This window comes from Zingiber officinale, chromosome 8A (assembly GCF_018446385.1).
Source record: "Zingiber officinale cultivar Zhangliang chromosome 8A, Zo_v1.1, whole genome shotgun sequence".
NCBI classification, from domain to species: domain Eukaryota; kingdom Viridiplantae; phylum Streptophyta; class Magnoliopsida; order Zingiberales; family Zingiberaceae; genus Zingiber; species Zingiber officinale.
The window spans coordinates 2052038-2066811 of NC_056000.1; the positions used below are offsets into that span (position 1 = coordinate 2052038).

Genomic DNA, 14774 nt, shown 5'->3' on the forward strand with positions numbered 1-14774 from the left:
GGATTGTAAATGAGTTGACGTGTTATTCTTTTTTCACACTAAATCTGATCAAGTTTCTGTTAAAAAGTTTGATTGAGTTGAATCCAGCTTAAATTCGTTTATCGAATTTAACAAGTGACATAACTATATTTTGTAAATGTAATGATTAAAATATATGTTCTTTTGCTTTTAATGTATTGTACAAATATGAAATTCATCTCCATTTTTTTTTTCCTCTCGGTCTTGACGAGTAGCCTGGAGAAGGATGTCTGTTTTCCTACCAATCTAGCATCATCCCACGCTCTAAAATAATAATAATAATAATAATAATGAGTGTATTTTAATTTGCAATATTTTTACTTTTAATTGTGCAATAATTTTAATTTGTTTATCACTCCTTCGTAAACAGATTATAAATATAATTTAGCAAAATTTATAAAAAAAAACTTTGAAAGACATTTTTGGAGAACGAACCTCCTAAATAGGATAAAGAACAATTGGATTTCGAGTGTTGTGCCAAATTTGCCAGTGTTTATGTTTATGTAAGTTTGATGAACATCTGACTCCAAGTTTCTGAATTGAAGGGAGAAAAAACAAATCCTGCAATCTATTGCTTATTTTACATTTCTAAATTTCGTTATATATGAATTCCAACAATGAGAAAAAAACAATTACTGAAACTTATTAATGTTTAAATTCCGAAACAAACATTTTATAGATTAGAGCAGTGAGTCACAATAGGGCTCATATAATTCGTAGCATTTTTCATTAGCAGGATAAATTGTGATGATCTTAAATCTTAAATCACACTCAGAACTATGATGAAAAAGCAGGCGACTAAATAACAAGGATTGATTTAGTGCAAAAAAAAAAAAGAAGAAGAAGAAGAGAGACAATGAACCAACCTGTTCGTTTACAACAAACACAAGCTTTCTTATTACATTTAACACAAGACCTTTAATCTTACGTCTACAGAAGTTTGAGCGCTCTCAGACGCTCTTCATGCTCGGGATCCATTTTCGGTGGCGTGTAGCATCCATGGAGGTCCTCCACCACGTACTCCTGTTTGACACGAATCCTCTAGTAAGCTAATTGATAAAATTTGGACGAAGAAGAGTTAAGGGGTTGAATGTCTTTTGCCTTTGTGAGCTCCCTCTTGGTAAGGATGTGATAATGCCTCTGCCAAATCCTTTGGAGGGCCATTGTCGCAGCTAGGAAACCATAGGCAATGCCTAGGATAGCAAACACAACCACAAAAATGACTACAAGAGCGAAGCACGCCTCCATTGAAGCAGGGAAACAATCCAAGATTCCCCACCCATAGCAGCAGTTTCGGCAACCAGTCATGCAGGGATCATTAGTGTTGAAGGATGAGCAGTGGAGTATCAACCCAAAAAATCCGAGCAGGGCTAAGAAAACTAATACACCTGTAGTGCCCAAAATCATGTCATATAAGTGACAAATAAAGAAGCAAAATGCATGCAGCAACCACCTCTCAGATTTATATTAAAACCTCAGGTATAGATCCTCAAAAGAGGGAAAAAAACACTCTGGCAAAGGTCACGCGATTATACATAATACATTGCTTAGACTTTTAAACTGGATTTCTAGAGTTGCCAATCGCCAATAAAAACAAGTGTAACAAAATGGTTTACCTATGCAGTAGTAGAAAGGAATTGGATGCTTGGATAATATGCTATCCCAGCTGTCACTAAAGGAATTTCTGAAGTTCCCATTTTTGTCCAGAGAGTAAGCAATACAGCCAATGGTAGCAATGACCTGAAAATAAATAAAGCAATTACCAGAGTTGCCTCCACGTCAAGATGGACCAATTAATGCCAACAAAGATCATTTATCTAGCTAAAGGTTCTGGGTACCAAACTGAACCAAAAAAGAGTTACTAAACATATATTATCCAGATTGATGTGTGTCATAAAGAATCACAGTCCATGCTCCCTAATCTAGCATGTTGTATGACTAATGAAAGCTTAAGAATTCAGGTGAAATCTTTCAAGATAATGGACTAATCATGGCAAGTAACATCCTACAAAACAATAACTACATTGTTGTGGTATGTTTTGTCATTAAGTGGAGATAAAGCGCAACAGACATGGGGTATGCCAAAGCTTTTGCAAGTGAAAAGGATATGGAGTGTAAAATATATTTCAAATGACAAGTCAACTACTTTATTCAGCCATACCAAATGGGAAATACAAAACAAGAACAAGAAAAGGAATTATGAAATATACAAACACAAAAGGCCAAGAGATGCATTAAACTTTTCTCTTACAGTCTGTACAGCAAGGAAGACGAGGAGAACATCTCTAGCTACGAAAATGCGAAATTTTATTTTGCGCCAGGAGTAATCCTCCAGATATTCTATTCGCAGATGGAACTGAGCCTTGCATGTTGTGCAGTGAGAGAAAGCAAAACCTTCCTGTAGATATTACAATCAGACGAGATATACTCATCAACTTGTGCAAGACATCAGTCTAATATTTCTCTCTATATGGGAAGGTATCTATGCGGCAGCAAAGTATAAAGAAATGACAAGACTGAAGGGAATGCAAGAATTCTAGATGAAGCAATATGTCGATGTCAGGAAAATAATTTCATTTTAGCAGCTTCAAAATTGCAGTATAGTTTTTAGACAGGACCACAAGCAAAAAAAGAGAACTATTGCAGACTGTTTGTCAAGAAAAATAGTGAAAGGAAATATATGCGCATTTACATTCGTATATTTTAAAAGAATTGGCATGTTTAACATCAATCTATCTTGAAAATATCAAAGATTACTCGACACAACAAAAATAAAAAAGATTAATGACTAAAATCTTTCAGTGTTTTATGATCAAGAAAGCACTGCCATGACTGTGCTTCTGCTCATGATCCAATACAATGTCAACCTTCAGCATTGAATCATCTCAAATCTTCTTTACCTACTAATTAACTTCTATGAACATTATGCCCAAGGTTTGTTAACACTTTCAAGCGAAATGTGTACTGAAAAATTGATCAAATCCACCTAACTGATCCACCATAAGAAGCCCTTTTTGATTTCTTAAAATATTTTTCATGAGTATAAAATCACTAAAAACATTCAGCATATAAACCATTGAAACTTGATGACAGAGAAAGAACAAAATCTGAATCAACATTAACAAAGGGTGTTCCCCAAGCAAGTGAAAAATGAAAGCAATTCTAGAAGTCCCTAAATTATTATGACTATTGCAATGGCAATAACCAACCCTAATAAGCACTAATTGTTTAAATAAGGCTCAAACATTCATCTTTATCATAAATAGTAAAAGAAAACACCTGATAACTGGTGTAAGATGACAACAAAAAATGGGCATTGTAACCTATAAGAGTATGAAGCTTAATCTTCTGTGCATATTTCTATTGAGAAAGTCTGGACAAAGAAAAGCACCCAAAGATACATGAGTTATAAGTTGTATTGCATATTTAACAAGCAAGTGATTATAGTTTCACAATGAAGTGAATAAACAATTAAGATAAACAAAGAGTTCAACAGTCTGTAACTTATGCAGCATAAGTTACAGGCTGCAATCCTAGTCAATAGAAAATAAAGTACAACTTACTATTCAATTAAAGCAGCCACAGTTAATTAATAGCTAAAAGAAGATGTAGAAATGAGAATCAGCAATTGACCATCAACAACTAGAGCAATATTCCAGGATAAATGAACAATTTAGCAGTCATCAAAAAATGGTAGTATAAATAATTATATTAATTTGGTATAGACATATTTGAAAATGATAAAATATTAAACTATCCAGTAAGGAATTCCTTCAAAGCAACCTAACTAAATCCACATACCAAATAAACTACACTACTCTTAATAAATTAAACACAGTTAGAGCATCACCTTGAATCTTGATTTATCCAGAGGATGCCCTATGTATAAATGATAGTAAATCCCACATACTTTCATGTTATGAATGTGGTTAGTAATGACCAATCTATGCCATCAAGCATATAAACAAATCTTGCTTTGCTTAACATTTCCATCGTATCACATTTGATCATTATTTATGTATCTGTTGACTGAAAATATCAGATGATGTAATATCCAGATCATACATCTTGATTTCATATCTCAAAGAGTTTAAATATGGTTAATCTTAATTTAAGAGAATATCGTATGTCACCCTTTCTCATCATCTAGAGACCAGATAAAGGGCAACATGAGACTACCAGATCAGTTCACATATCCATATTAGTCATTCTAAATGTAAATTAAGAAACTGAATAGTGAGTATTGTTAATCTAAAGACCAATATAGATCCTTAAAATACAATCCAAAATGACCGATTCTGTTCTAGAATTATTTCTTTGTTAAGATAAATATTTAGAGATTCAGGACTCCTCATTCTCTTTTTTATTATCCCTTCTGTAAATATCATTATTTTACTGCAATGGCATCCTTTGCAATTAGGAGCCAATCAATGAACTTCATTGTCACACCTTTATAAACCACTTCTTGGATAACATATTGATCCACATCCACATATCATAAATAATTATATCCTGAATTATAATATAAGAATATATTTAATAACCTTTGAGCATCTAAAATCCTCAAAAAAAAAAATACTAAAAGGTAGTCAACCCTTTTTCTCCCCCTTTAATCACTATTTTGTAGTGATGTTACATATCATTCTGGATTGACTATGTTTCACATGGTACATTTAGCATTATACTTTTCACATAAAATATCATTCAAATAAGAATTGACCATGTTTTGTTTGCTCTGCAATCAGTATAAGGTGAATATCAGCAATATTCATTATTCAGTGAATCAATATTTGTATCCATAGGTCACCAGCTTCTATTAATTTAAATATGCATAGCCCCTTGATTATGTTTATGAAATATTTTAAAGAATATACCATATAACTTGACGAAAGATCATTAAATTCATTCTGTTGTTTTGAAAACTTTCAAGCACAATGATGTCATAGAATGAAGGGTTGTAAAAATTGTAAATGAATAATAATGCAATAGGAGCACAAGGGATAAGATAATATGCCTTCACTGAACGCCAATGATCAAGGCATGAACGATGGACAAACTGCTGAGTGCCTTTGCACATGCATGGAGATATCAACTCATCATCTACAGAAAAAAAAGAGAAGGTTATTGTGTGTGCAATAATGATAATACAGTTTCCATTGTACAAAGAAAAGTCTGTCATGAAGTAAAGCAGCTCATGACGACAACAACAATCACTTAGCATGATCTAATAAAACAGCCATGATACATTTCTTCAGCAAACTTTTTACAGTGAGCATTTTTTAGTTCATATCATTGGGTAAATAATCAATAATTTAATATAAACAAAAGGCTAATTGGGAATAAAGATAGAATGTCGGTCAATTATACTTATAGTATTGTCTGAAATAGGAGCTTGATTTTATTATCTCAATAGCCTACTTCCTATTGAGTCTGAATCTAGCAATTCCATTGCTTTAGAATTTTTTTTCTTATTTAAATTCATGTTGCATTTCATGTAGTCCTCCTGATGCTTGTTCCAACTGACCATAAAAAACAAATAAATACTAGGCAACTTTAGAAAGAATTATGCCTAATCACAGCTAACAAATAACATCCACCGGAGATAATTCCTTAACTCAGCTGTGAGCTACACAATCCAAACTGCTAACTAAAATCAACAGCGAGTTGATCTCAGAGAACAATTTAGATCGAAGTCAACGACCTGTTAAACATATAAGTACAAATTGTCCGGAAAAAAAACAATCACCTGGAACCGAATCATTTTCAAGGCAGATGCGGCAGCAAGCAGGGGAACCAGCATCGGCCTCCTCGTCCTTGATCTCATCCGAACCCTCGGATGACGAAGAAGACTCGGTCGCGGCTTGTCTCCGGATAAGGGGATCGGAATCCTTGGGGCTCTTCTCTTCCTCGGGCACCATCTGCACCTCCCCCGTCATCGTAACCGATCCGAAAAAAAGCCAAACCCTACAAGGAAATTTCAACAGTCACCATCGATTTGCAGGAAAAACAACCAGTAGAAGAGAAAATCTAGGGGTTCGGGAAAGGATCCAACCTCAGCAGAAGAATGGAGTGGAATCCGGGAAATGACGAAGAAATCGAACTTGGGGCGATCGAAAGGATGGAACGCTTCCGCGGCAACTTCGATAGGTCTCGAAGGGCACGGAACGAACGAGGTCTTCGATTTCAGTAGTCAATATTGTACAGTTGAAGTCCATGGTTGGGCCATCTCCGTGCACGTGCTTTACTCGTGACTAGCTATGTGGGCGGTAGGTCGGACGTCCAATCAGTTCAAGTCGACCGAACGAAGCACATCAAATAAAATTAGATTTTATTACCAACAAGGATTGTAGATATATAAATCTGATCACGATGGTGGGTTCGAGTTTGATCCCAGCCATTCGTTTGAGAGCATAAAGAGCCGCACAATCCGACAGGTTTAATCCCAAATAGTCGCTACAGATCATAAAGAACTAAGCGTAGAAGCAACGTTCCCAAGAAAAACCAATCATAATACCAACACAATTAGCAGTTCAGCGCAGAGCCTGACAGACGTAGGCTCGTTCGAATTTTCCAAGCCTAATCATTGTTTGAATCAAATGAAACAGAGTCGTCGGATACAACAAAACCTTAATACAAATATACGAGGGCAATCGTGTTTTGCATTTCTTGGAATGGAAATGTATAAAACAAGAGGGATCATGCCTTTTGCAGCATCTCGGCGCGGTGGAGAACAAGGCATTGCACAAGGTGAGACTCCTGAAGGTTGCAGCAGTAGCAGATAAACCCCCAAACGAAAGAATGACCATCTCTGCAGCAACCAGAACTCTTTTCTATGACAGATCTAACGAGCAAGCTTGTGGCAAAGAGAGGCGTATTGACACTACAAGAAATAATCAGGAGTTTTCCGGGTGGTTTCTGGCTCGAATTGTCTAGGTGCAGGATCAAACTGAAGGAAGTTCTGCTCCATGTTCTCTCCCACCTCCATTATTGCTGCCATATTACCGCACCGATAACAGTAGTTTGGGGCACTAAATACTGTAACTACATTCTTTTCCTGCAACCAGCAAACAAAGAAAGAGTAAATGAAGATCACAAAGCTCAAAGAAATGATTCCATGTCATAATCAAGGCCTCCACTCTTCATTTTGGTGCGGCCAATCCTTCTCAGAAGCTCACATCTTGCCATTCACATAATATTTGCATGTGGATCATAGTGAAACATGTAATCAGAAAAACTAACAAAGAGTTGACTTACTAATCAACACTTCTTAACTCACCTGACACCAATTATAACCGTCCATGACAAGTTGATGGGCCCGAGCCACCAAGGTGAGGCCATTTCTATGATTAAATTGTTGAGCAATGTCTTGGCCGAATGTGTATCCAGCTCCTCTTGGTGATATTCCCCATCCACATCGATCATCCGGATCAGACCACAGAAGATCACACATGGGACCTTCATGTGGAACCTATATATCAGACAAATAATAGAGAAAATTAGATTGAGTATCACAAATAGTACTGTTAAATTCATATTCTTATGTATAAAGGGAGATGAAGTTTAAAATTTAAGTTTCAACAAATTATCATGGATGAAAATAATGTGTGCAATTTCGAATCTCCAGAGATACATATGGCAAATAATAGAGAAAATCAGATTTGTGTATAGCAAATAGAGCTGTTACATTCATATTCTTATGTATAAAGGGAGATGAAGTTTAAAATTTAAGTTTCACAAAATTATCATGGATGAAAACAATGTGTGCAATTTTGAATCTCCAGAGGTACATATGGCAGGTTATCAGACTTAAAAGAGTAAATTAGAATGAGGTGAGGACCTGAAGGTCTCAGTCTTATCTGCTCTGTGGATTTGGATAAGAGTAAAAAGATAGCAGTTCACAGAAGTCAGAACATCAAGTGCTAATTAATTACTGATTAAATAAAAACCTAAGCATAATAATTTTATTCAATTTAAGAATTAATCTTCCTAAAGTAATTACAAGGAACAACTTGTTTCTTGGCTTGCCACAAATCAGTAGGAAACCCACATGAGATTCATCAAGTCCTTAATCCTGAATCTGGAGGGTATGAAGTATGAACTAGGTAAGACATGCTCACTTGATTCTAAACAATTTTATCAGTATCTCAGAAAGCAGTTTTCTCAACAAAGAAAAACTTTTATCTAACACAGAAAACAAAATGGAAAAATAACATTGATCATCTGATGCATATAATAATAAAACTTTCTTGCAATGAGCTGGATAAGCATATAACAACATTCCATACTAGAATCACTGTTGGTGCAGCAATGAATAGCGGTTGAGACTTTGGCTAACGGTGCACACGAAGCATATAAATTCAAGTTTGAGATTGATAAATTCACTAACTGCACAACCTCTGTATAGTGTAAACCCAATATTTTTAGTTTTTAAAAAACATTTCTATACTCTCCTTACAACTTGCAAGCGTACCCAGTTCAGTATGTGCATATATGATAAAGAACTACTGAACTTCAAGGTAAAAGATTGAGTAAATAAAAACTTCAAAGCTTCACAAATTTATACTCTAGCGGAATATCTACTGTAGGATAAACCAAAGAAATAGTATACTAACATTTCCATAACAATGTTATCAAGAAAAAAAAAGAAAAAGAGAACTGAAATAATATAATTATCAATTCTAACTATTAATCTTAGTTTTAGTTAGTCAAGCCTCTTATCAATTTCATCTTTCAGAAGGTCTAGAAACAGTAGAGATAGTGTTAATTGTACACATACCTCTTGAATACGATCAAGATCACGGATATTATCTAATGCGTCCAACGATGGGGAGAGACCACCATGTAGACAGAATATCTAGAAACCAGAAAGTAGATAATTTATATAAATTACAACTGTGGAGAATATGGTGTAAAAGGGCAAGAAAACAGACCTGGTTCTCAATAAGAGCTGTCAGAGGCAAATAATCAAATAAGTCAGTAAAGTGCTTCCACACATTTGCATTTCCATACTTCCTTAAGCATTCATCATAAAACCCATACCTGAAAACAAAACCTAAGATTCATGAATAAAATTAATCTGTAATAGATGTTAGATGTTAATAAATTAAATTAAGCTAATGTGTAACAGATATTTAAGACAAAGAACTAAAAATGTGTTCTCAGTGTTCATTGACATAAGCACCATATTCTGCGAGAACTTAATGTTAACTCAAGAACTTTGGCAAAAAATGAGCCATGTAACATATGACACACACACACAGTTTATTCAAGTGTTCATTAAATCACATTCACTAAAATTAATTAAATGTTCAAATTCTAGTCAAAGACCAAGTGGCAACTTGATTCGCTACAATTTGAAGAACTATAAAGATGAGTAAATTTGCAGATACAGAAACTTACACTTGAGTTATTTGCCGACTCTCATGATTTCCTCTGAGAATTGTAATCCTATCTCTGTAGCGAACTTTCAAGGCAACTAAGAGTGTCACTGTCTCAACAGAATAATAACCACGATCTGCATCCAAAAACATGACAGTCCCATTAATGACCATTTAATGACAATTATACAATAAGGTGACAAGCCCAATTTGAACTGCAATCTTGTAAAATGCCAATGAAGGGGAAAAGAATTCTAAAGTACAAAAGATATGAAGTTATTGTCAATTTGTAGTTTGTTGGGTGCTATATGTGTCTTGAACCTCAATATATTTCTCTAAGATAGTGCTAATGCTAGGTTGTTCTCCGGAAGAAATGCGTTTCAGGGTCCGATTGTAACGCCTCGGCAAGGACCGCTACATCTCCAAAACTCGGGTGTAATGGTAAATATGCAAGAGTTTGCGTTACAGGTCTGACTGTAACGTCTGAGCAAGGACCGCTACATCTCCATGAAAACTTGAGTGTAGTGTTAAATAGGCAAGAGTTTTCACACCATAGGTTGGATAAGAACAAATATGATAGGAAAACTAATAATCTAAGATTTGGAACATGGAACATAGGAACTCTCACTGATAAATCAATGGAGGTAGTAGATATGATTATTAGGAGAAGAATTAATATTTTTTGTGTACAAGAGACAAAATGGACAGGCAAGAAGGCAAAGATGATAGAGAACTCGGGTTTTAAGTTATGGTACACTGGAAAAAGTAAAGCAAGAAATGGAGTGGGTATTATTGTAGATAGTTTGTTAAAAGATGCAGTTGTAGGAGTAGTTAGAAAAGAGGATAGAATTATAGCCCTTAAGATAATAGTGGCGAAAGAAACTATAAACATAATTAGCGTATATGCACAATAGGATTAGATGAAGCTACCAAATCAAGATTTTGGGAGGACTTAGATGAAATATTACAAAATATTCTACCAAATGAAATGATTTTAATAGGAGGTGATCTAAATGGGCATGTCGGATTGAAAAATGAGGAATATGAGAGAGTACATGGGAGTTATGGGTTTGGAACGAGGAATGAGGAAGGGAAAACTATATTAGATTTTGCGATAGCATATGACTTTATATTAGCTAATACGTTTTTTAAGAAAAGAGAACACTTAGTCACATTCAAAAGTGGGAATAATAAATCGCAAATTGACTTTCTTATAGTTAGGAAGAAGGATAGAAAGATTTGTAAAGATTGCAAAGTCATCCCTGGAGAAAGCTTAACTACCCAACATAGGGTAGTAGTGTTGAATATACGCCTCAAACATAGTATCAATAGAAAGAAAATATATACGATTCCTAGAATTAAATGGTGGAAGTTAAAGGATGGGAAGCAAAATATATTTAAGGAGAAGGTAGAAATACAAGCATTAGGTGAAATATACGATAAATCTAATACAACATGGGATAAGATGGTATCAAAGTTGAAAATAGTAGTAAGAGTATACTCGGTGAGTCAAAGGAACATGCACCACTAAGTAAAGAATCTTGGTGGTGGAATGAAAAAGTACAAGAGAAAGTGAAGGAAAAACGAATAGCTTATAAGGAATTATATATTTGTAAAAACGAAGAAAACTTAAAAAAATATAAATAGCCAAGAAAGAAGCTAAGAAAGTAGTGAGTGAAGCAAAAAATGAAATTTTTGAACGATTATATCAAAAATTGGATACGAAGGAAGGAAAAAGAGACATTTATAGAATAGCTAAAGTGAGAGAAAGGAAAACAAGATATCTAAACCAAATAAAATGTATTAAAGATGAATGTAATAGGGTATTAGTAAACGATGAAAAAATAAAAGAACGGTGGAGGTATTTTTATTAACTTTTTAATGAAGGTTTAGGTGACTAACTTAACTTAGGTAATTTAATTAGGTCAAATAAGTATAGAAATTTTAATTTTTATCGTAGAATTCAAACTTCAGAACTAAAACAAACTTTAAATGAGATGCACAATAGAAAAATCGTTGGACCAGATGATATTCCGATAGAGGTATGGAAGTGCTTAGGGAAACAAGGTATTGAATGACTTAGAAAATTATTTAACATGATATTGAAAACGAAAAAAATACCCGATCAATGGAGGATAAATACTCTAGTTCCCTTATATAAGAACAAGGGAGACGTACAAAATTATGCAAACTCTAGGGGTATTAAACTAATGAGGTATACTATGAAACTTTGGGAAAAAATAATAGAAAAAAGATTAAGGAAAGAGACCACAGTGACAGAAAATCAATTTGGGTTCATGCCTGGAAGGTCGACAATAGAAGTTATACATCTTCTTAGACAATTAATTGAAAAATATCGGGAACAAAAACAAGATCTACACATGATATTAATTGACTGAGAAAAACTTATGATAGAGTCTTAAGAGAAAGTATATGGAGAATTTTAGAAAAGAGAGGTGTTAGCGTAACATATATTGAACTAATTAAGGATATGTATGAGGATATAACGACCAGAGTAAAGGCTTCAGGCAGAGTAACTGAAGCATTTCCAATAAAGATAAGTTTACATCAAGAATCGGCTCTAAGTCTCTATCTTTTTACACTAATTATAGACGAACTCCCTGCGCACATTCAAGACACAGTACCGTGGTGCATGTTGTTTGTAGATGATATTATTTTGGTAGATGAAACACGTGAAGGAGTAAATGCTAAACTAGAATCTTGGAGGGAAACACTAGAAGGGAAAGATTTTAAGCTTAGTAGACTAAAGACAGAATATATGGAATTTAAGTTTAGCAATATTAGAAGTAATGAAACAATTGTTAAGATAGGAGAGGACGAGTTACCTGGAACCGAGAGATTTAAATATTTAGGATCATTTTTGCAAAACGATAGAGGCATTGAGAGAAATGTCTTACATAGAATACAAGCAGGATGAGTGAAATGAAGGGGAGCATCGAGTGTTTTATGTGACCGTAAAGTACCTCTTAAATTTAAAGGTAAGTTCTATAAAACCGTAGTTAGATCTGCTATGTTATATGGAGCTGAATGTTGGACTATGACTCGAGCACATGAGCAGAAGATGAGAGTGACAGAGATGAGGATGTTAAGGTGGATGTATGGACATACGAAGATGGACAAAATAAGAAATGAGGGCATTAGAAAGAAAGTCGGAATTGCATCTATTGAGGAAAAACTCTGAGAGACACATTTAAGATGATACAGATATGTACTTAGACGACCAATAAATGCTCCAGTTAGGTGATGTGAAACTATGATAAACATGCATATCAAACGAGGAAGAGGAAGATCAAAAAAGACTTGGTTAGCAATAATAAAACAAAATAAAATTTATTTAAATATAGATGATGATATAATAGGAGATAGAGCTCAATGGCGTAAAAGGATTCATACAACTGACCCACCTAGTGGGAAAAAGCTTGGTTGTTGTTGTTGTTGTTGTTAAGTAAGGATCTAAGTGTCAAATACATCACATAATTGGGAGCATGGAATCAAGGAGATTAATTGTCCAACATGATATACACTTACAAACAGTTGAGACTAAGATGGGTTGATAATGATGATGAGAGGCGGAACAGAAAATTGTCGTTTTGCAATCAAAACAACTTTTTCATTGTTTGAAATATAGAGCAAATAAACTTGAGAACTCTGTGTATAAGAGAGAGAGAGAGAGAGAGAGAGAGAGAGAGAGATTTCACAAAACTAGGAACTGAAATTATGTTTGTGAGTCAAATGAAAAAATTACATTTATTGCTCTGTTATCCTTTTTACTTACTCCTACATAACAATTCAGCTTTAAAGAAAGGAGATCAAATATATTTCAGATTCACAGATTCTCTGCATCAGCAAATTTATATAATTCCTGTTGCATGGAAAGCTGACTTCAATAAGTCGAGGCCATGAGAATTGAGAACAAGTAATTGATATACTATGTGCTGTGATTAATCAAACAAACAAAAAAAATCCTTGTGGAGAACTTAATGGTGGGAGTTAAATGTGGTCATGCCAGCATTTGGGGAATGCAAGACTTTCGTCATCATTCATTGCCTTGAATAAACATGTCAAGAAAGTTAACCGTTTTCCTAAGTACTTAATTCCAGATTGTAGATGCTACCTAAAATTTGATATGATGTCAAACAATCATCTATTTACTTCAAACATCCTCTACTGTTCTCCTGCCTTGGCAAGCATATCGCTGGACTTATTAACCAAATTATGGAAAAGAAACATTTATCTTTCTTAACGACCTTCTTATTAACTAAAAAATGAGTGAAAAGCAAGACTACCAGTTGCATGATCACTACGTGCTATATTTGCCCACACATCAGTTGGTGTAGTAAGTTACTATCTTTGAACATAAAACTAACGTCCATTCTAGGGAACAAAGGAAATTGGCTATTTCAAATAAGCAAAGACGACTTCTGCATGGGAAATATTCTCTCGGATGCTAGAAACACTAACCTACGTAATCCCCCATGAAGAGGTAATTAGTATCGGGTGCCTCGCCGCCAATACGAAACAGCTCGATCAGATCGTGGAACTGCCCGTGAATGTCCCCGCACACCGTCACCGGGCACTTCACCGGCTGTACGTTCCACTCCTCGACGAGGATCGTCCTCGCCTGCTCGCACAGGGCCTTCACCTCCGCCTCCGGTAGAAACTTGCATTCTCTCAGGTGCTCGATCTGGCGGTCCAAATCCGCGTACGACGGCATCGCTCGCGGCCGGCAAAGGCCCCGACTCCCGCTCGCTGATCCGGTAACGGAGATCGATATAGCAAGGAAAAATTCGACAGGATTTGGTGAAAATGAATCGAGGAAGATAAGAAGAAATTGACAAGTGATGCTGGGAAATTAGAATAGCTAGGGTTATGGATCAGCACGGGCCGGACGAGGATCGGTGTCTTTTGCAAATTGGTACCTAAGATTAAAATTATTCGCAAGGAAAAATCCCCACTGTCTCAAGCGGACCCAATAGTTCCTGAACAAAATATATATACACAAATTAATAATATTCCCAAATTCAATTTTATTTTATTTTTTAAATTACTGCGTGATATTTCCACGTAAGTCAAGACACTCGTAGCTCTGTACTGCACGGCAGTTGTATCCTCGTCAGAATTCAGATCATTGAAAATTCAAAGCATGTAATTGCTATTATTTTTTTTTACTAAAAGGATATTTTTATTTAAGAAATATTAAAATAATAACCATTTTATTTTTGATGCTGAAGTGTATTTTTAGCAACTATGATCATTATTTTATATTAAAATATTTTTTTAACAATTTAATCAAAATTATTTAAATTTAATTAAAATTCAAAATTTTAATTCAGAAGCAAGTTAATAAAGAGTATTGAT

At 34.8% G+C, this 14774-nt stretch overlaps 2 protein-coding genes across 2 annotated transcripts; both read right to left on the reverse strand.

Annotated features, from left to right (window-relative positions):
- Positions 1 to 766: 766 nt before the first annotated feature.
- LOC122011830 lies at positions 767 to 6232 on the reverse strand. Its single transcript, XM_042568221.1, has 7 exons — positions 6071 to 6232; positions 5765 to 5982; positions 5033 to 5118; positions 2270 to 2416; positions 1635 to 1758; positions 1120 to 1406; positions 767 to 1041 (listed from the first exon to the last, which is right to left on the reverse strand). Exons 2-7 carry the CDS (start codon positions 5952 to 5954, stop codon positions 949 to 951), a joined length of 927 nt encoding a protein of 308 aa, XP_042424155.1. The 5' UTR covers positions 5955 to 5982; positions 6071 to 6232; the 3' UTR covers positions 767 to 948.
- Positions 6233 to 6495: 263 nt separating this feature from the next.
- On the reverse strand, positions 6496 to 14277 carry LOC122011831 (serine/threonine-protein phosphatase PP2A-1 catalytic subunit-like). Its single transcript, XM_042568222.1, has 6 exons — positions 13878 to 14277; positions 9418 to 9532; positions 8949 to 9057; positions 8795 to 8872; positions 7295 to 7486; positions 6496 to 7072 (listed from the first exon to the last, which is right to left on the reverse strand). Exons 1-6 carry the CDS (start codon positions 14128 to 14130, stop codon positions 6899 to 6901), a joined length of 921 nt encoding a protein of 306 aa, XP_042424156.1. The 5' UTR covers positions 14131 to 14277; the 3' UTR covers positions 6496 to 6898.
- Positions 14278 to 14774: the final 497 nt, after the last annotated feature.